Genomic DNA, 22043 nt, shown 5'->3' on the forward strand with positions numbered 1-22043 from the left:
GAATCCCTTGAATGGAACACACCCACATACAGCACTGTCTTATGAAATGTTGAAGCATAAAAAAACAAAAACAAAAAAAAAAAACCTTACAAAACATTGGCCATGATTTCTCCAGAACTGAAAGCTTTAAACTCATCCCAGAATACAAGTGAGGCAACCTCTGGCCAGAGGCAATAAAGCTTCCATAAATCCTCTAAGACAACTCATAAACTGACATGAAAAATATGGGTGTGGTTTGTTTAAAAGCTGTAACTCTTTGAAAGCTTACATTTATAACCAAGTGAACACTGGTAATGATGAAAAGAAGAAAAAGAAGGGGAAAACCACCACAAAGAACCTCTAGCCAGAGAATCATTCTTTCCAATAATTATAGTCCAAAACACCTGGGCTTTTTACCTTTTCTCCTAAATACCTCTTTGCCATAATACATCTTTGAACAGTAGCTTAGGTAGACATTGCTTCTAATGATCTCTACATTGACATAACAAATCTTTGGTAATTAAGTGTGAAAGGAACAACATTTTTTTAATTTTAATCACAGTATAGCAATGATAAAAGAAAAATCTCACAGTTTTCAATGGAAGAACTATTTTTTTTTTTAAGATCACTATTATTCTGACAAATAATTGATCTCCGGGGGGATATTTGTATATTTGTGTACACAGTTTCTAAGGGATTTTTTTTTTTTTTTTTAAGAATAGTGGTCAAAATGAATGAAAGCCTTACATAGAGCCTAGGAAGAAAAAATAATCTCTCTTTAGAGCTGAAAAGGGTGTTCATTTCATTTGGTTTCTTATTTTTTTTCAAGAAACGAAAGCTTATGGATTTTCTTTTATTGTTTTAGAGACCAGTGGGAAAGGACCTGGGAGCTATCAGGCTGAACCTAAAGCCTGGCTCAATAAGCAAATGATCATCTTCAGCACTAATTATAAAGAATTTAGCATTAGGTGAGTGTTAGTCAAGCTGTCTTGACCTCACCCTTAGCAGCATCCCATTCTTTTGGCTGATGGGTACTTAAGACCTTCTTCTCTGATTACCAAAACAGGTAAGTGTGCTGGGAGCTAACAAAGGCTCAGAGCCTACTTGCTGCTAAAGGATAATTTTGGCAACTTAGCTCTACTTATCACTATAGAAAACCATAAAACAAACCTGGATCCATTTGTCTAGGGAGTCTTCGAAGTCCATTGGGTGGTTTCTGAGTAATGAAAAAAAAAAAGAAGAAAAATAAAAAATCAAAGACATCTGTCAGGTGGTTTCTGAAACATTAAACTATCATGCTTTAGAAGGCAGAATGATCAGCAAAAATACTATAACTGAAGTGAATAATCTTAAATGCTTATGTCTTGTTGCCTTCAAGCTTGTTTTCAGCCATATTTCATTTTTCTTTCTACTTTATATTCTAAAAAGCATTTATGTTTAATAAATAATTTATGGGGAAAATGATCATACAGTAATATCACCTCTTAACTTGCCATCACTGTCTACTTTCTCTCAAATCCTGTCTCCTTTGTAAGTATTATGGTTATATCTATTAACATGATTTGTATACATCTATATATGTTTTGTTTATGCATACATATATATGTAGCCCCATTAGACTGTAAGCCCCTTAAAGGCAGGAACTGAATTATGTGTTTGACCTCTAGCATTGTTGTCTGTAATGTAACAAACAGATACTTTACATATCCTTGTTAGCTGGATTTAATTACAATATTAATAATGGTAGCCAACCCTTAAATAAGGTTTTAAGGCTGGCAAGGAGTTCACATACATTATATCACTTGATCCTCACCACAACCCAGTAAAATGGATGCTATTATTGTCCCTATTTTTACAGATAAAGATATTGAATGAAGTTAAGTGACTTATCTAAATGACAATGAGTATAAGTATATACATATGAGTCAGAATTCAAACTCAGATCTTCCAGACTTCAAGTCTGAGCGTCTGCTCATTATACCATCCAGCTACTGTCAATGTTCAAGCTACCTGGGGACTACTACTGCTACAATGACCACTAGATCAATGACAGTGACCACTCGTACCACTACTACCAATACAAGCTAGCATGTATCTAGCCCTTTAAGGCTTACTAAGCCTTTAAAAATACGCTTCTTGTTTGACTACAGGGTACAGGACCACAAAGCTTTTTTCTTCCTGGCAAGAGCTGATGAATGAGGCAAGTGAGAAGTCGGCACATGCTTATACTCATTATCAACATCAGAATCTCTTTATCTCTACATCTATTTAATAGAACCTTGGAACAAAACATGTTTTAAATATTAGCCAATACTTATGAGAAGCAGGCATAGACATTTGGGATAGAGTTGCTCCTGTTATCTGGGAGATGCAAGATAAAGCCTTAACTCTAATACCTGCTGGGTGTGTGATTCTGAGCAAGTAGCTTAACCTGTAGTGTCTACAGACAAGTCTTTTGGACTCCCTAAATCCTAAAGCAAGTGGCAATCTGCACTGTTAAAAAGAGAGATAAAGACAGGGACAGAGAGAGAGAGAGACAGAGATAGAAAGAAAGAGAAAGAGTTATCTCACAAGGCAATTCCTTATACCAAATGGTGTCATAGATCAGATCTAACCTGAGGGAGAGGAAGAGGAGAAGAGAGAGAGAGAGAGAGAGAGAGAGAGAGAGAGAGAGAGAGAGAGAGAGAGAGAGAGAGAAAGAGAGAGAGATATTCAGAAACAGAAACAGAGACAGTGAGAGATGAAAGAGACAGATAAAGACAGAGAGACAGAGACAGACAGAAAAAGACACACAGAGAGACAGACACAGAGATACAGATGACAGATAGAGAAAGACGCAGAGAGACACTCAGAGAGAACCAGAGAGAGATAAAGAGACAGAAACAAAGAAAGAGAAAGAGAGAGAGTTTTCTCACAAGGCAATTCCTTATACCAAATGGTATCATGGATCAGATCTAAACTGAGGGAGAGGAAAAGAAGAAGATAGGAGAGACAGAGACAGAGCAGACAGAGAGATAGAGACAGAGACAGAAACAAAGAGACACAGAGAGAGGAGAATAAGAAGGAAGAAGAGAAGAAAATGGTGCAGGAGAAGGAGAAGATGGTAGAGGAGGAGGAGAAGGAAGAAGGAGGAGAGAAGAAGGAAGGAAGAGAAGGAAGAAGGAAGAGAGAAAGAGAAGAGAAGGAAGATGAAAGGAAGAAAGAGAAAGGAAGAAAGAAACAAAGAAAAAAAAGGAAAAAAGGAAGGAAGGAAGGAAGGAAGGAAGGAAGGAAGAGAGGGAGGGAAGAAGTAAGATTTTGTACCTAGAAAACAAAAGTGGGATATGTATATGAGTGTATTGCTCTTGACTACAATTTAATACAAACAGAAAAGAGCTGGAGTTTGAGTTGGAGGATCTGTATTCAAATCCTGCTTGCCTAGATCTAAATCTACCAAAGGACCATGTTCTTTAAAGGAAGTGTCCCATTTGAGCATGCTAGAATGATGGATTTTAAGGAAAAACTTTAGTAAAAGAACAGTAGAATAATATAATCCCTAACTCCCTTCTTCCTAAGGCTAGTAACTTCCCTTCCTGCTAACATTGTTGACTTCATGTCCTTCATAGTACAGCCAAAAAAAAAAAAATGCCAATTTTAAGAACATGATACAATGCAGACATATTTTCATGGAGCCTATCAAAAATGAAACTCAATTACTTTTGGGGGAAAAAAAAGTCTGTATCTAATTTTACTATACAAAACAGTACTAACTGGTCTCTTGCTACAAAGTTTTTAGACATTGTACCTAGCAGGGAAAAAAAAAAAGAGAGAGAAAGAGGAAGCAAAAACATAAATTTGAATTGGTTGTTATTATAGAAATACCACCCTAATTATCACTCAAGCTGGTTAGTCATAATTTAGTGATTCCTATATTTTGGGCATTACACTGGGTTACTGGGGTTTCAAAGAAAGGGAAAACCAGTAAGTACCCTCAAGAAGTTGATAGTCTAATGGTGGAGACAATGCATAAAAAATTAAGCCCATATAAGACATACATAATAGATGGAAGGTAATCTGAGAGTGAAAGGCATAAATAGCAAAGGCCTAGGAAAGACTTCCTAAAGAAGGTGGGATTGGGAATGAGTCCTAAAGGTAGCCAGAGACACCAGGGCATAGAGTTAAGGAGCAGGTCAATTCAGACCTAAGGAATGATTAATGCAAAGTGATGACATTTCAGGAGAGTTAAATGAGGGCAGATGAATTGCAGTATGTTAAAAAGTTTAAGAAGGGACCATGTTGTGAAGCGCCAAAATAAAGGACTTTATGTCTGATTTTGGAGGTAACAGGAAGCCACTGAAGCCAACCAAGCAGAATTGGTCACATGGTGATGCCTTTCCTTTGGAAAAACCACCTTAGCAACCAACTAGATGATGAATCACAATGGGGAAGGACTTTACCCAAGGAGACCAATTGCAAGAACCTAGGCAAGAATTAACAAAGGCTTAAACCAAGATGTTAGCACTGTGCATAGAGAGGAGAAACTATATATGAGAGATGTTGTAAAGGTAGAAATTAAAAGATTTGGCAGTGGATTGGATGTAAAAGGTGAAAGAATAAAGTAGATGACATTAAGAGTGTGAGCCTGGGAATTTAGAATAACAATACCTCAACAATAGGAAAATTGGAAAGAGGGGAAAGTGGTAGAGGAAAGGGGGGAATGGTATGGTAAGCTCTGTCTTGGATATCCTGAGTTTTAGACTTTTTTTTGTTGTTGTTGTTTAACTATGTCCAATCCTTTTTGACCCCATTTAGGGTTTTCTTGCCAAAAATACTGAAATAGTTTGCTATTTCCTTCTCCAGTTTATTTTGTGAATGAGGAAACTGAGGCAAATGGAGTTACGTGATTTGTCCTGGGCTACACAGTTATTAGTGTCTGGGGTCAAATTTGAACTCAGGACTTCATGACTCCAGATCCAGCACTATATCCACTACACCACTTAACTGGGCCATTGAGATGATTATAGGACATCTGCTTTGAGATTTCCAAAAGAAACTTGGTGATGTATGATCATAACTCCTGAGAGAAGCTAGAAATTGAGATCTATTGAACCCAAGTGAGCTGATGAGATCAATAAATGAAATTTCATGGAGTGAAAAGAGATGAAATAGGTCAGTACAAAGTCACACTTAATGGCTGTGGTATAGATGAAGTATCCAGAAAGGAAACTGAGAAGTAGTGAGGTAGGAAGGGAACAGCAGCACAAAAACAAACAAACAAACAAACCCAAGAGAAAAGAGCATCTAGGGAAATTGGTGAATAGTAGCATCATTAGCTACAGGAAGAGTCAAGACCTATGAGAACTAAGAAAAAACCATCAGATGTGCCTGAGACTCCTTCTGCTACTAAGTCAGATTTGGTGATAGTTCAAACTTGTAAGTGAAAGGATAATTAGAAAAGGGGAGGAGAAATTGAACCCTGGTTCCTTGCTTCTCCTAGCTCTTTATTTTATCTCAATTCCTTACTAAATTACAGTACTAGTCAATCTACAACTACTACAGGAGAATGTTCAAGGAAGGGCAACACAATCTGATATAACCCATCATGCTCCTAGAGGAGCATTTACAGGAAGATCACTCAAAAATCTTTACCATTGGGGCAACTGGGTAACACAATGGATAGAGCACTGGCCCTGGAGTTAGGAGTCCCTGTGTTCAAAGGCAACCTCCTCTTAGGCAAGTCACTTTATCCTGATTGCCTCCATTTTTTTTTTTTTTTTTACTTTAAAAATCTTCACCTTCAGTCAAACTGTGGAGTTGGCTTCTTGAGTTTAAGGTCAATTCTGATCATCTTCCCTTAAAGGAATAAATAAATTCAATACATTATGGTTCTTCAAATAGAGATTTTAACATTAAATATTTCACTGGCATACAGGAGGTTAAAAACCATATAAACTGCAAGTATACTGCAGTTATGACCCTGGTAGCAGAGGGTGCCCTCTAGCAATCTTGAGCAGCCCAGCCTAACTTTATTCATCAGTATCAAAAGAAAATAAAAACAACTTTTCTCTTGGAACCTTTAGACCAGGATTCCTAGAGAGGTCAATGTGAATTACTGTCAGGATGACTTTTGCTGAACCTTAAATAAACCTTCAAAAAAACTGTTTTAAAACTTGCCCCTTTTCTGATTTTCTGCTCTTTTACAATGTAATCTTGTCCCTATCTACTTACCCAAACTCAAAACACTGGTTGATATTTCTAAAACTCTGGGATTCTGTCTACCATGGGGCCAAAAGTACTGTGCCATCTTGGAAAAGCTTCTGTTGCCTTTAAAATTCCCTGCCAACATAATCTTTGAAAAGTTTTCACTTTCTTGAGGCAGACCCATGTATTATGTGTGGGAGTGTTCCCTGAGGGGAAGAGATTCTATTCTGCTTTAAGCTCTAAAATTTTTACTTGATTTTTGTAATGACTATCCTGATTCCTATTCACTTATGTATATTTCTTCTCTCTCTTTCTCTCTTTCTCTTGTTTTGGAAGACCAGGATTTTTTTTTTTTTTTTTTTTTTTGGTATGTGTGTGTATAACTATGTGTGCTTGTATATATGTTTGAACTTTAAATTTTACCTTTCAATACTATTCATTCCAAAAGTAAATCAATTTTCAGTAATGATTTTGTCAGATTTCATCCATCCACCCCCAGACTCTTGGATCCAATTTTCATAGGAACATGGAGTGTTTCTGCAATACTTCTGCCTTTGCAAAAAGCAAATTACCTCCAAGAGTAGTTAGTTTATGACTGTCCGATTCAACAGGTATTAAATTCATTGTAGATTATTAAATTCAGGATGTGTTTATACTCATGAGCAAGACCCATGACTAGCACGTTTAGTTTTCTGACTACAATTTTTAAACTTCACTTTTAAGATAAATGAGAAGGAAGAAAATCAACTTCTACGTTTCAAACACGGGGATTTTGTTTTATTTTTGGTTTTGCTTTTTTTTTTTTTTCATTAGGAAAAGCAACAGAGAGTGGCAGTAACATTTTATGGAAGAAATGACTTTTGGAATAGCAAAAGAGATTAACTTACTTAGTATCCCTTTTCTCTACCTCATACCTGACACATGGAGGACAATTTACAAATGCTTTGAACTGAATCAAGCTGCCTTAGGAAGTACAGTATAAAGTATGCTGTAACTATAAGCCAAGTTTGTATCCTAATTGTATTAACTTACGATATTAGACAACTGACTGAATCTTCTGGATTTCATCTATAATGAGTCTAAAAATAAGTGATGGACTAGAAAAGTTATATTTGGAATCAGGAAAACTGGGGATTCTTATATTTAGTTGTCCTATGGTCATTGAACTGTTGTTTAACCTCTTATATTCTCATCTACAAAATGGGTGCAAAAGGTGTGGCACTTGCCTGGAAGGGATACTATGAGTTTCAAATGAAGTAATTAATGTATGCAAAATGCTTTGGAAACTATAAAGTATTATGCAAATGTCAGTTACTGTCATTGTTGTTATTATTGCTATAAATATGTTATTTCAGTTTATGGAGCCTAGAAAGTGTGAGATAGGAGTAGTGTAGAAATATCATCTAATTGCTAGTTAGTCTTACAAAAAAAAAAGCAAAGGAATATTTGGTGGGTCCTGAGATGAGCCTATGTGACTGCTTTAGAACCAGTTGGGCTTTCCCTTGGGCTCCAGCCTCATTCCTGTGATGGAAGGATGGGCATTTAAAGTGGAAGGAGAAAGAAAAGTGTAGAAATATATCTGATTTTTAAAATCCTGTGAAAATTATCAATTGCTTTTTTCCACGTTTTTTGACATAGATTCACCTACTTTTCATCACATAAATAAAATAGAAACAGACGTTCTTTTAAGAAAAATACTCAAAGGTCAAATAATTGACATGTAAGGTAAAAACAAAGGGTAAGCCCTATCAGAAGAAACCTGTCCAGGAAAACTTCAACAACTCAATAGAGTTTTGGTAGAAAATTAAGGGGATCAAAACCCTACAATATTATCTTCATTTCTTGATGTCTCATTTTTGGCAGTCTTGAACAAAATTGTTAACTATAGCCTTTAGAGATTACAGTCAGCCTAAAAATCTGGAGATATACTGAAGATTACAGATTAACTGTTATAAGGTAACAAGCATTATTTTAGACAGAAAGCTCACTGTTATATAGGGTAAGGATAGCATCAACATTTGCGGGGAGATTTTGTCTGAGTTCGCTCTCAGTGAGCAATGGGCTGGAGCTTTCAGTATATGTCACCTAACTAATAATAATAACTCAAGCTTCAGAAGAGTATTTATTAAGGGTTTACTTTGTGCCAGACATGCTAAGTGTTGAAGTTATCAAAACAAAACAAAAGAAAAACAGTTCCTGCCCTCCATGACCTTACATTTGAATGAAGACAACACATGGTTGTTCAGTCATTTTTCAGTCATGTCCAACTGTTTGTGACCACATTTTGAGGCTTTCTTGGCAAAGATATTGGAGTGGTTTGCCATTTCCTGCCATTTACAGATGAGAAAACTGAGGCAAACAAGGTTAAGTTATTTCTCCAGGATTACTTAGATAGTGAGCATCTGAGACTAAATTTGAACTTTTGAAGACTCCAGATTCCAAGCTCCTTCTACTGTACTACCTAGTTGCCCTATGCAACATTAGTCTATATTTATTCCACATGTAGGTAGAGTGGGAAAGTAATCTCAGAGGAGAAAACTTAAAAACTGGGAAAACCAGTAAACTTCTCCTAGAGAATGTGGCTTTGGATCTGAGTTTTGAATCTAACAATTTTATATCACTGGTCACTCTAACTCTTGAGAGAAAAGAATGGTTCTATATTTAGTAAAAGAGTAGAATGAAAGGTTATCAATGAAAGGTTAGTGTCAAGATAAAAATGTAAGGCTCCTTCTACCAATACTCCTTTCAGTCCTTGCTAAATTTTGACAATCTGTTTGAATGTTACCTCACTGAGGCACACTGATATTATGTTATCACATTTTCATATCCTTGTGACCATAGGAAAGGCACTTAAAACTTTCAGAATATATATCCTAAGTGCCACAATGGAATGAATACTACACTTTGAGTAAAGAAAATCTGGGTTTGAAACTTGTGGCAGATATGTACTAGTTGTATGATCCTGGACAAGTCACTTAAATTCTTACAGATTTATTTTCTTTATCTATAGCATAATAGCAGTTAACCTTCCAGGATTGTTTTGAAGACCAAATGATGCCATATACTTTGCAACCTTCAAAATGCTTCATATTGCTAAACATATTATGGCTATTATTATACATTTATTATTTTTGTTGTTTGGCTAAGAAGAACATGTACTTTAAGATTTAAAATTGGGATTTGTTCTTTTCTATCTACTCCCATTTTAAATTTCACTTTCACTGTTAATATAACAATTAGTTTTGTCTGTGTTTTTAATTGTTATTTTGTTTTGTTTTGTTTTCTGCTATCATTGTATTCTTTATACTTGGAGTGCAGTCAGAGTATTATGGCTTTTGGCCAAAGACCACAGCTCATGTCAAAGTGCTCTGAAAATCTGCACCCTTTCCCAATGACTTTGGTTTTGTTTACATAAACTAGAATATAATCAGAGTATTCTATTTTGAACTGGCATCAGAAGTTAGAAGACTCTGCCTTAAATCAAGTAATTCATGAAAAGGAACCTTGTTAAAGAGAAACTTCACCTGTATATAAAGTTTGTATAGCTTTGATAGATCATAACATGATATGGTCAAGGTCATTGAGACAACATAAGTAATCTCTTTGTGTGTTTAAGTGGCAGATTAATGAAACAAGATTGCAAGAAACACAATGGGACAGGCCTTTCAATACTCACAAGTGGTTTGCCAAAATATAACAACTATCTGCTTCTAGAAAGTAGTCTCATGCATGGCCATAAACTTCCTAGTATATGAATGTCTATTAATAATAAGTTTTTTAGGACTGGGATTTGTTCATTTGTTTTTTGGGGGGAGGGTTACTGGATTTTAATAAGAGAACGACTTTTCCCATGTGCAAGTTAATTTTGTGAAACAGTAGCCTGCCAAATTTGGTTGCAATAGATTCATTTTGAGATAGGGAATCAATCAATATACTTGGAATGTAATGTCTTAGCAATCTTTTAGTACAATTCTTTCGTTATGCAGATGGGGAAACTGAGCCCCAAAAAAGGTGAAAATAGTTTGCCAAAGATTTTATGGAAATTCCTTATATGCTCCTCAGGAAGAATTTAAAGAAGTAATGTTTTGTTTGTTTTTATCTGTGTCAACAGTAATTAGTTACATCCCTTTTATTTTCTTAGAGAGAAAGAGAAAGGGGGAAAGTGGATCATATCTGTGATTTCATTGATGTAGAGCAATAGTTCTCAATCTTTTTAGCCTCCAGTCCTTTCAAATTCTTAAAAATTATTGAAAAGAACTTCTGTTTGCATGAATTATATCTGCCAATAGTTATCATATTAGAAATTAAAATGTCTTACTATTGTTAAAATAGTTTTGACCTCAGGAACTCCCTGAAAGTATCTCTGAGGACCCTCAATTTCTGAATTGGTATTGAAGAAACTCCCCTCACAAATTGATAACAGCCAATTCTGCAAACATGTCATCTTAAGAGAATTGTCCGGGGCAACAGTTAAAAGAACAGATCCGGGGTCACTGAAACAATATGTCATAGGTGAACCTTAAATTCCAGTCTTTTTTTTCTCTAAAGCTGACACTCTATGCCAAGGTATCTCTTTCTCTTTGCCTAGTTCAGGCACTTAATAAATGTATGTTGAATTTAATTAAATGGCACTGAAGGGTCATCCAATCCACTACTCTGTTGTTTTCCCCATCTGGTTTCTATTGGGTAGACAGCCACACATTATGGCATATCATTGCTTAAGCTTTGTTTTTTGAACCATTCTTAAGAATAGCACTTCCATTTCAATGCTGACATGCTAATGTTGTAAACATTAGCTTAGATTTTCTCATTTTCTATTAAACTGTTCAAAAAAATCAGAAAAGAAAAGAAAATTCAGTAGAGACATGATGGCAAGTAGTGTGACTTTCACCCTCCCCATTAACTGACCAGTGTAACTCATTCAGATGTATTTGGCTGCTTCTTTTACCTCTAGTTATGTCCACATTTTTTAAAGAGGAAAAGCATGTACATTTTGCATTTAAAAGAACGATTTCTGCTCAAGTTAGCAAACAATGCAGAAAGCAAGCACGTAAAAACTTTAATCTTACCTCAGGTTTGAGCTTCCCTTGTTCTGAAACAAATGTAAAAATGGGCATTGTCAGTGTAAGCAATTGTGTTGGATTAGAAATCTCAGCCTGGGCTCTGCTGCCTGCTAAAACACTATGGCTTTGTTTTCCTAACTGATACCTGTAATATATTTCCAGGGTCCCTGGGGCTGGGCTAGTTATTGTTTTGCAACTCTGGTTCTCTGACCTGATTGGCTTGCCAGGAAAATGACTCAGAGCTCTAAATGGCTTGCTTATAAACTATACTTAACTCTCTGAATTGCTTATTAAGCAGTGTCAAATAATTAAACCACAAAAGCTGCTCAAGTAGAGGGTTTGCATTAACTTTCTATGCATGAGAGAAAGCTGTCTCCCCTCAACTTTATTACCTTAAACCTGGTATTAGGGTTTTTAACTCACCAAATTGTACCTACGTGCCATACATTCAGGTTCCCACTACAAGTTAAGCAACAAAGACTAAGGCATATTAACACTTTTTATTAAATTTGTACAATTTTCATGTCTACTTGACCCAACTCTGATCTAAAGGAAAAAAAAGAGAACCAGCATTGGATTGTGATGTGAATATTCTCTCCTCTTTTGTTACTTAGATAAAATTGGATGTTTGCTCTAGACTCTCGTGTTCCTATGAAATAGGAATAACAATCTTTAGTTACATTGTGAAGGTGAATAATGGTTATAAAGTGCTTTGAGATCTTTGGATGAATTAATGTCAGAGAAGGACAAAAGATCATTCTTTATTAGAGCAGGGCCACAAACCGCCTCTTCAAAAGCTGACAAACAGGATTAGGTGTAGAAAGACATTGCCCAGGTCAGTCAAGGGCTATGCTCTCCAGTGTTCTATATCCGGGACACACTCAATGATCTTTAGCCACCCCTTGGGCATCTGGAAGCACCATTTTACCATGATATTACCCCAGGTCTTTTCTACCCCAAAATGATCCCATAAAGAGAAAAAATAGAGCCAAATTAAGAAGGAAGAAAGCAGAGATCTAACAAGATGGTAGATCTTTTCATAAGTAGCTGGCAGGGGGGGCAGAAATAAAGGTGTAAATCAGACAAAGACTTCTAGAGAAGGATCTGCCACCCATCATTGGCTGACCTTGAACAAGTCTCTCAAATCCCCTGGATTGGATTAGCTGATGGATACATCCCTTCAAACCCTAAAATTCACATGACTTATGAATTCTAAGAAGCCCTATAATCAGAATTCCAGGGAGGGACTCACACTGCAGCGTATACCTAGCCAGCTGTAACAGGTTCACACACTGAACCTGCCTGAGGCTAACAGAATGAGTTTTCTTTTGCCTTTTACCTTTTTTCCCCCCTCTCTCCTTTTATTTTTTTTTTTTCTAAGAGAATATTCTTTATTAGTGGGAACAGGAGAAAGGCATAGATTGAAAGTCACCTTCCTTCCAGAGAAAACCATGTGCCTGAGAGCCTTTCATCAATTCCGATGCAAGTCACCTTGGCTTTCCCAGGCTGCTGTCCAGGAAAGCAGTTCTGCCTGACCCTGACCCTTCTCTCTGTCCATATCCCAGGGAGAACAGTTCCCTGAAGATGTGGAGGTGCAAGCAGCCCTTGTCTTTATAGCACCATGTCCTAGGGCAACATTTTGTCCCAACAGATGAAGAAAGCAGCTGCTGGTTATATTAACACCCTCATGCACATTTAAGGGAGCCAGATAAGAGCAAGGGGATGAGCTATTTTGGATTAAACCAATCTATACTTGATGATGAGATACTTGATAGTGATTCCCTGTGCATTTCACATACCCTGGAAATGCACTTTTTTCCCCCATCTTGAGCCATCAGAATTCTTAATTTTCTTCAATGTTCAACTTAAGTTCTATTTTTTTTGTCAAATGTTTTTTTTCCCAATCCCCCTAATTGTTATTGTTTTCTCCCTGTTACCTATGTCCATGAAAATATAAGCTCCTTTAAGACAGAAACTGTTTATCTTTTTGCTTGCATTTGTATACTCAATGTTTAGCATAGTGACTGCCAAATACCAAGTTCATAATAAATGCCTGTTGCCTGGACTTGACTACAATTAGTATTTTCTTGGGAGAATATAGGTTCCTTCAAGTCTGTTTCAATTTTTTTTTTTTTTTTTTTGGGGGGGGGGGTCTTTGTATCTTCAAGCTTTAACACAGTGCCTGGTTGTGGGGAGCCGGCACTAATCTACAGCCACATAAGGCCACATTCCTAACCTTGAATAGGAATCTTCTAATCACATCATACCAAAGACTTCCTGAATAGGAATCTCCTAATCACATCCAAGCACTGCCCTAACTTTGAATAGGCAGATATTTAGGCATTCCCCTAATCACATCATAGAGCTTCCTACCACCAGAAACAACTGAGCAGCTCATCCTTGGGCGGGATACCAACCCTTTGTCTAGGACCCCCACCCTGTACTGTGTTTGTACAACCCTGCCTTCTTTCCTACTGCTATATATATCTGTACTATTGCACCCATTAAAATGAGGCTTGATCAGATGGATTTGTCTTGCCTCCATTTCGCCCGGCCCCTCTCACTTGCCCTTATCTCTTTTCTTCCAGGGTCCACACACTGCCTCGTGGGCTGAGGCACCTGCTAAATAGTAAGTGCTTAAAAATTGCTTGCTGACTATATGAATCTTCCAACTAGGTTATAGCAGTGATGATTCAATTTAGGGGAGGTAGGTCTTGGGGAAGATGGTATCCCCAACACTCAATATAATGCTTTATGTAGTGTAGAAGTTTGATACATGTAAAAATTAGGTGAATTGGTAAGGGAATTTGTTTGAATATAGGGGATATAGCAATGATGATTAAAAGGGAAAATGAGCAATAATGATTGGTCCGGAATCTTTCTCAATGAACAAGTATTTATTATGTACTTATTACATGGCAGGTAATGTGCTAGTCAGTTTATCAATCATCCAGACATCCAACTCGTGCAAAGATTCTTATATCTCCACAAGTGACCAATTTTTTCCTGAAGACTTTTAATGTAGTCTTCATTTTTAAAACCCATTAGAAGTAGTCCATTGTATTCATCGTTAGTTCTTATTAGAAACTTGGTTTTGTTTTGTTTTGCTTTTCCTATATACCCAGTTTTCCTAGTTCTGTCCCTTAGAGCCAAAGAGACCAAGTCAAATCCTCTTTTCTAGCTTCATGGCTAGTCAGAGCAACACAGACCATTCCACAGATGTAAGGAAGAAGTAGGCAATAGTAAAACATGGGGCTGGAACCAGTCTGGTACTGTCTGCTGTATTATACTAGTTGAATTTCATTCCTAGAGAAGGATGTTCAGCAGCAAATAAATGTGACACTTTCATAGTGAGAATACAGACAGAACAATGCTTAAATCAAAGTCAATTTTCTTTCTTTTTGCCTTTACCACCAGAGAACATTCTGTTTTATTAACATGTAAGATTTCTGATTCCAGGAAAGCAAATGAAGTCAAACCACTGCAATGAGCTTGGCTTACTTGGGGCATAGTCAAGCAATGGAAATAAAGCTTCTCTTAGAGGGCTGAATTTATAAAGGAAACAAAAAAGTGGATGTCATGTTTAACCTCGTGATATGCTAAGCCCTCTGTGAATTCATATTGGGACAGTCTCAATGCATTCTTCTCTTTTTTGCTCAGAAAGACCTATAAACGGTATACTGAAAAAATTCTTTGCTAATCTGAAGACTCTTTTGGTTCCTGATTAAAAAAATATTCTAGTTCAAAATGTGATCTAAGTACCTGTTAAGTGATCTGTTCTTTGCAAAACCTGCGCCTGATTACAAAGCTTACAAAGCCCATCATTTACATCTATCTGACATCTTATTTGCATGCATCTGACATCATAATTTATAATACTCAGATTCAAGACTCTTGTCTCCCAAGGGTACAATTACCCAACAGGGCTGCTAGACAAGACATAACAGTGTGAGGTGGAGATCTAAATATTGGAATACCTACCTCATCTGAACATCACAAGCAAAAGAAGCTGCTGTCTTGAGATATCCCTCATACTCTCTTTCACCCCTCACTTCTCCTGGGAATATTCTCAGGAAAGTCATTCCACTCTTCAAGCACCCAAAAATTTATAATCCTTAATTCATCTTTACCCAAAGCTCTATTCTTGAGGTTGCAATGGATACAACAGTAAAATATTTTTACCCTTTCAAGAATCTTCCAGGACAGTGACTCATAAACCAATTTCTATTGTTTTACCATGCCCCTACTGGTTCTGTGAAGCTTAGAAATGGGAAGGTATTTTACTTGTTCTGGATCCTATGCAAAACAAAACCTCCAGAATCAAAGTCAGAACACAGTTGTATGTGTACATTTGCCTAAGAGAAGTGATTTTTTTTTTTTAAATTATTATAGCTTTTTATTTACAAGATATATGATTGGGTAATTTTTCAGCATTGACAATTGCAAAATCTTTTGTTCCAACTTTTCCCCTTCTTCCCCCTACCCCTTCTCCCAGATGGCAGGTTGACCAATACATGTTAAATATGTTAAAGTATAAATTAAATACACTATAAGTATACATGTCCAAACAGTTATTTTGCTGTACAAAAAGAATTGGACTTTGAAATAGTGTATAACCTGTGAAGGAAATAAAAAATGAAGGTGGACAAAAATAGAGGGACTGGGAATTCTATATAGTGGTTCATAGTCATCTCCCAGAGTTCTTTCGCTGAGTGTAGCTAGTTCAATTCATCACTGCTCCATTGGAACTGATTTGGTTCATCTCATTGTTGAAGAGGGACACGCCCATCAAAATTGATCATCATATAGTATTGTTGTTGAAGTATACAATGATCTCCTGGTCCTGCTCATTTCACTCAGCATCAGTTCATGTAAGTCTCTCCAGGCCTTTCTGAAATCATCCTGCTGGTCATTTCTTACAGAACAATAATATTCCATAATATTCATTTACCACAATTTATTCAGCCATTCTCCAATTGATGGGCATCCCCTCAATTTCCAGTTTCTGGTCACTACAAAGAGAGCTGCCACAAACATTCTTGCACATACAGGTCCCTTTCCCTTCCTTAAAATCTCTGTGGGATATAAGTCCAGTAGTAACACTGCTGGATCAAAGGGTATACACAGTTTGATAACTTTTTGAGCATAATTCCAAATCGCTCTCCAGAATAGCTGTATATGTTCACAATTCCCCCAACAATGTATCAGTGTCCCAGTTTTCCAACATTCCACATTATCTTTCCCTGACATTCTAGTCAATCTGACAGGTGTGTAGTGGTATCTTATACTTGTCTTGATTTGCATTTCTCTGATTAATAATGACTTGGAGCACCTTTTCATATGGCTAGAAATAGTTTTAATTTCTTTGTCTGAGAATTGTCTGTTCATATCCTTTGACCATTTATCAATTGGAGAATGGCTTGATTTTTTATAAATTAGAGTCAATTCTCTGTATATTTTGGAAATGAGGCCTTTAAGAGAAGTGATTTTTCAAGAAGGCTTCAGAGCTGACTTCAAAATTTATTTAGTCAATATAAAAAATCTGCCCTATTAGCTTTGTTCTCTCACAGCTACAGATTTTTGTCTGTGATCAAAAAGTGTCTCTGTCTTAAAGCTAAATGTAAAAGTACAGAACTGACTTTGGAAGGAAGATCCAGATTCAAATCCTGTTATTTAGGCATGCTGATTGGGCTATATGATCTAGGCAAGGCACTTGCCTTCTTAGTGCCTCAAGCAACTCTGTAAGATGAAATGTTGCTGAACAAGTGCCAGTCTTTATTGGAAGAGGGAGCACCCTGCTCAGTGAAATTATAGATGAGGATCAGAATAAATTAATGTATATAAATAGTGCAGCAAACTTTCATTCAAGTTCATGTGGTTCAGTCCAGGATGGGCTCTGAAATCTAGAAGACCTGGATTCTTCCCCTGACACAATACTAGCTATGAAACCCCAGGGAAGTCACCTATCCTACCACAATGTAAGTGACAGGACTGCAGCTTCAGAATAGAGAGTTTGCACACTGGCAATTTTCCCACAATAATGAAAGCACCACGGGAAACAAAATTGATTAATTTGGCTTTGTCCAAAAAAGTTTTCATTTGGACTATTTTCTATAAAATATTTAAATGGAAAGACAAAAGGATGGATAGAGTTTTGGGGAAAAGCTGTATAAATGGTATGCATATTGAATAGCTGCCATAGCATTCTATAAATGTATTGTGTTCTTTTGAATGAAGTATAGATAATATTTAGAAAGTGTTTTGTATTTCAAGGTGTATCTTATTTTCAGATATCATATTATGGAATCAACCAGCTGATATCTCATTTCTAGTTCATGGTAATGATCACTTATACCGAGTTATTATGATCTAAATATGGGGATTCATTTTCCATTTTCTTTTAAAATTAACTTAAAATTAATGATATTTATAGCTAAAATTTATAGGACTTTCAGGTATACAAAACAGTTTATATATGCTATCTCATTTGATAAGAAAAGGGAAGTTTTTCAAATACTAAAGCAATAAGTTAAAGGGGATAGACAGTGCCAATATAACTATGGAGATGATATTCAAATCAAACAGAATCAAACAAATCGAACCCAGCCTTATAACCACATTTAATTTTAAAAAATTACAAAATCACAAAAGTCAGGCTGAGATAACATCTATCAAAGTGTAACAATTTTATACAAGTGCAAACATTCTACCACATTATGATTTTATGAAGTAAAATTGAGTCCTTTTTTAAGATTTGGAAAAGTTCTTTACTGATTCAAGAATGATTTAAATAAAGTTCTTGAATATGCCCATAGGACTATCTTATACATATCCTTTAATTCAACAATGTCTCTACTGAAACTGCACCCTAAAGAGATCATTAAAAAGTTCAAAATGTGTAGAGCAGCTCCTTTTGTAGTGATAAGGAACTGGAAACTGAGTAGATGCCCATAAGTTAGAGAATGGCTGAATAAATTCCGGTACATGAATGTTACAATTGTTCTTTAAGAAATGATCAGCAAGATGATTTCAGAAAGGTCTGGAGAGACTTACACGAACTGATGCTAAGTGAAGTGAGTAGAATCAAGAGAATATTGTACAATGAGGTTATATGATGATCAATTCTGATGGACGTGGCTCTTTTCAACAATGAGGTGATTCAGGCCAATTCCAATAGATTTGTGATGGTGAGAGCCTATCCATAGAAAGAACTGTGGAGACTAAATGTGGATCACAACACAGTATTTTTCTTTTTTGCTGAGGCAATTGGGATTAAGTGACATGCCCAGAGTCATACAGCTAGGAAGTGTTAAGTATCTGAGACCAGATTTGAACTCAGGTCCTCCTACCTTCAGGGTTGGTGCTCTATCCACTGCACCACCTAGCTGCCCCCACAATATTATTTTCAACCCTTTTTTTTTGCTGCTGTTTGTTGCTTTTAATTTTCTTTCTCTTTTTTCCTTTTTGATTTGATTTTTTTTGTGCAGATAATTGTGGAAATATTTAACATATATTGGATTACTTGCTGTCTATGTCTTGCTGAATGAGAAAAAAATGGATACAAGATTTTACAAAGGTAAATGTTGAAAAGTATTTGTGCACATATTTTGAAAATAAAAAGCTAAAGAATAAAAAAGGCAAAATAAATAAATATAGTTCTTGAAGATGCTCCCTTTGCATGCACCAAGTCCTCACTAAGTAGTTCTCAGTCATCAAAAGACTAAGTCATACTCTTTCAATTCAGCAGCAGCAGCAGCAGCTGTCCTAGATAATCAAGCAATTAAGCAGATAAGAAATGGGGATCTGCTAGTTATACATTCCAGAAGCTGAGGCTGGCATTCCCACTAAAGGAAAGGTGGAGCAGACTGGAGTAGTCTGCTCCAAGAGACTTCACTGGAAATTTGATTTAGCTTTTATAGAGGAAAAAATGCAAAATAAGCTCTATTGGGTGAGGCTGGGGTAAAAGGAGGAGGTGAAGTTTTCCTCACCTATTAGAGACACTCTGTCCCAGCATGTGAACTGCAAACTGCAGCATTATATCCAGCAGAGGGTGTCCCAGAATAATCCTGGCCATGTGATGACTTGTTTAGAAAGACTAATGTACAGGTGCCCAAGCCCATTATTCAGATTAAGCTGTTGGCAGGGCACTTTAGAGACTGTGGGAGAATAGCTTTATGCTATTGTTCACTTGAAGGCAGAACAGGCTGTCCAATAGCATGAGATAGAAATGGGGTATAGACCAGCTTTCTATCCTAGAGGAATTAGCATGGGCTGAAGTTCCCTCTCACTCCTCGGCTGGGTATAAGACTCTCCACTTTATTTTCAAGTTTTCTTGTGAACAGAAACATACCCCAAAAAACTTAAAAGGGTTCTTCTCCTTGGTCTGCTATGTTCCAACTGTTACACAGATCGGACACAGATGTGTACAGACATGAATGGAATGAATCAATGACTTTTCTCCCCTTGTAAATGCCTCACCCTTTGGTTACAAGTACTTCTTGTCTCCATGACAAACTAGACTAGATCAAAAACAAAAATTCATACAGAGAGTGAGAATGGACTCAGGGGCTAGAGAACAAAACATGCATCGATGGCTAAACTTTCAAAAAGTAGTTTCTCGCATGCTTTGTTAAATGCTAAAGGGCAAAGGATTTATTTATTGGATATATATTCTGCACAGAAGGGATACTCAGCATCTGTACCTCTTCCTCATTTAAAGAACAGTGGAGTATCAAAAATCTGGACATAGGAATGACTAAGACGTGGATTTGAATCCCACCTCATATACTAACAAGGTCACCCTATGCAAATTACAAGTTACCTGAGGCTTAGTTTCCTAACTAAAATGGCTAACATCACAGAATTAATGTGAGGATCAAATGAGATATGTATCCAAAGAAGTACCTACCTTAGCCTATTTCCTCCCTCGTAAAATGAATAATAATAGCATCCACTTCCCAGGGTTATTGTGAAGATCAAATAGGATAACATAAGTAAAGTGCATTGCAGACCTAAAATTAATATATAAACCTGAGCTATTGCTATTTTTATGTGTTTAACAATTTTTTGATATATATTTGGTATATACCAAATATTTTTATATTTATTCCAAGGAGGAACATGAGGCACCAAAATGCCAAAAGTCAAAGGGTAACAAGTAGTGAAGATCTGACACTAACAAATTGAGTCTTGTTACAATAGCTCTATGGTAATATGTCCTACAATGTCACTAAGACTTCACTAAGCATTTTCCCTGAGAGAAAATTCAGATATATTAAGGGGAAAAATGATATTTGTTGGGAGAGGGGGATAAAGGCTGCTCCATTCAATATAAGTGCTTACTGAGTGCTTGCTGTATTTTTTATTTATACTTGGCAAGGTACTGGGTAACACATAAAAGATGTCTACAACAGTCCCAGCCATCAAGAAGTCCAAAGAAGCAAAGGATTGGGAGTTGGAAGGTACCTCAGAGATTTAATTCAATTCCTTCACTTTATGGATGAGGCTCAATGAGAGGAAGATGCTTGCCCAAGATAATACAGCTGGCTAGCAGGAGAGGCAAGACACAAACTCAGGTCCTTGAAATTGGGGGAAATGAGATTGTACATATAAGACAATTAGCAGTGAGCAATGCAATCTAGATAATGTCAAAAATGTCTAAATGCAGTTCCAAGGGAAGGAGATTCATAAGGGATTGAAACAGAGGCATACTTGATAAATGTTTAATAAGGGGCTGTGATGGGAGTGGGTGTAAGCACAGGCTTTGAAGTTTATGCTGCATTATTCACACTTTCTTAGATCTAGACAATCAAGAAAACAATAAATCAAGTCCTGATTTGTAGCATTTACTGATTTCTGAGGTGCTTGCATTGAAAACTGAACCAATATTAACTGTAACCTGTCTCCACCATAACCCTGGATTGAAATGTTTAGGGAGGACTTCACAAGAGACTTTCTATAGAACTTGAGAAAGATCAGTGAGATTTCAGTATTTAGAGAAGAGGAAAGGGTAGCCTAGGAAGAAAGGAGGATCGTAAGAAGGATAAGGTATAACAAAATGGCACTGAAAAGTTTTTTCTCTCAAAAAAGAAGGGTTTCCTTTATCATGACATGATTAAGTGCTTCATATGATAAATAGTTTTTAAAAAGATTTTTGGTCATACCCTTAGACCTCATTTGGTTGTTGGTTGATTGTTGTTCTTTGTGCTCAGAAGATCAAAACAGCATTACTATGGTAAGGTCAAGATATAGTGTGTCCAACTACCAATATGACTCAGAAAGTTCTGCTACAGGTCAGGTACAAATAGACCATATGAATATTTGGAGTAGAGATTTTTTTTTAAATTTGTACACTCAAATATCTTTTAAGCTATAATAATTCTGCTTAGCTCATACAGCAGAGCATCTTCTTTGATGTTGTACACCATGCTGAGTGATCCTGTCCCAGTGTTAACTATCTCACAATTGATTCTAAAGTTTTTCAGACAGACCTTAAGAGTGTCCTTGTATCTCTTCTTCTGACTCTATGCAAATGCTTGTGTGAATTCTCCATAAAATGGTCTTTTAGATCAATGTACATTTGGCAGTGAACATGACCAGCCCATTAGGGTTGCACTCTCTTAGTAGAGTTTGAATGATTGAATCAAGAAAGGACCTCAGTGTCCAGAGTCTTCTCTTGCTAAGTGATCTTCAGAATTTTCATAAAATAATTCAGTTTTCTGGCATGGCTCTGGTAAACAGTCCAGGTTTCATAGGCATACTACAATGAGGTAAGCATAGCAACTCTGTAGAACTTCACTTTAGTAGGCAATCTAATACCTC

General features: G+C 36.5%; 1 protein-coding gene across 1 annotated transcript in view; it reads right to left on the bottom strand.

The window, feature by feature from the left end:
* The window catches only part of VAV3 (vav guanine nucleotide exchange factor 3), a 449592-nt gene that overhangs the window by 127593 nt on the left and 299956 nt on the right, over nucleotides 1–22043 (bottom strand). Inside the window, exons 18-19 of the mRNA XM_003769710.4 lie at nucleotides 11229–11251; nucleotides 1150–1195 (exon numbers count right to left, since the gene is read on the bottom strand). Coding sequence (XP_003769758.1) covers nucleotides 1150–1195; nucleotides 11229–11251 — 69 coding nt within the window. The remainder of the gene's footprint in view (nucleotides 1–1149; nucleotides 1196–11228; nucleotides 11252–22043) is intronic.

This window comes from Sarcophilus harrisii, chromosome 4, assembly GCF_902635505.1.
Source record: "Sarcophilus harrisii chromosome 4, mSarHar1.11, whole genome shotgun sequence".
Lineage (NCBI taxonomy): Eukaryota > Metazoa > Chordata > Mammalia > Dasyuromorphia > Dasyuridae > Sarcophilus > Sarcophilus harrisii.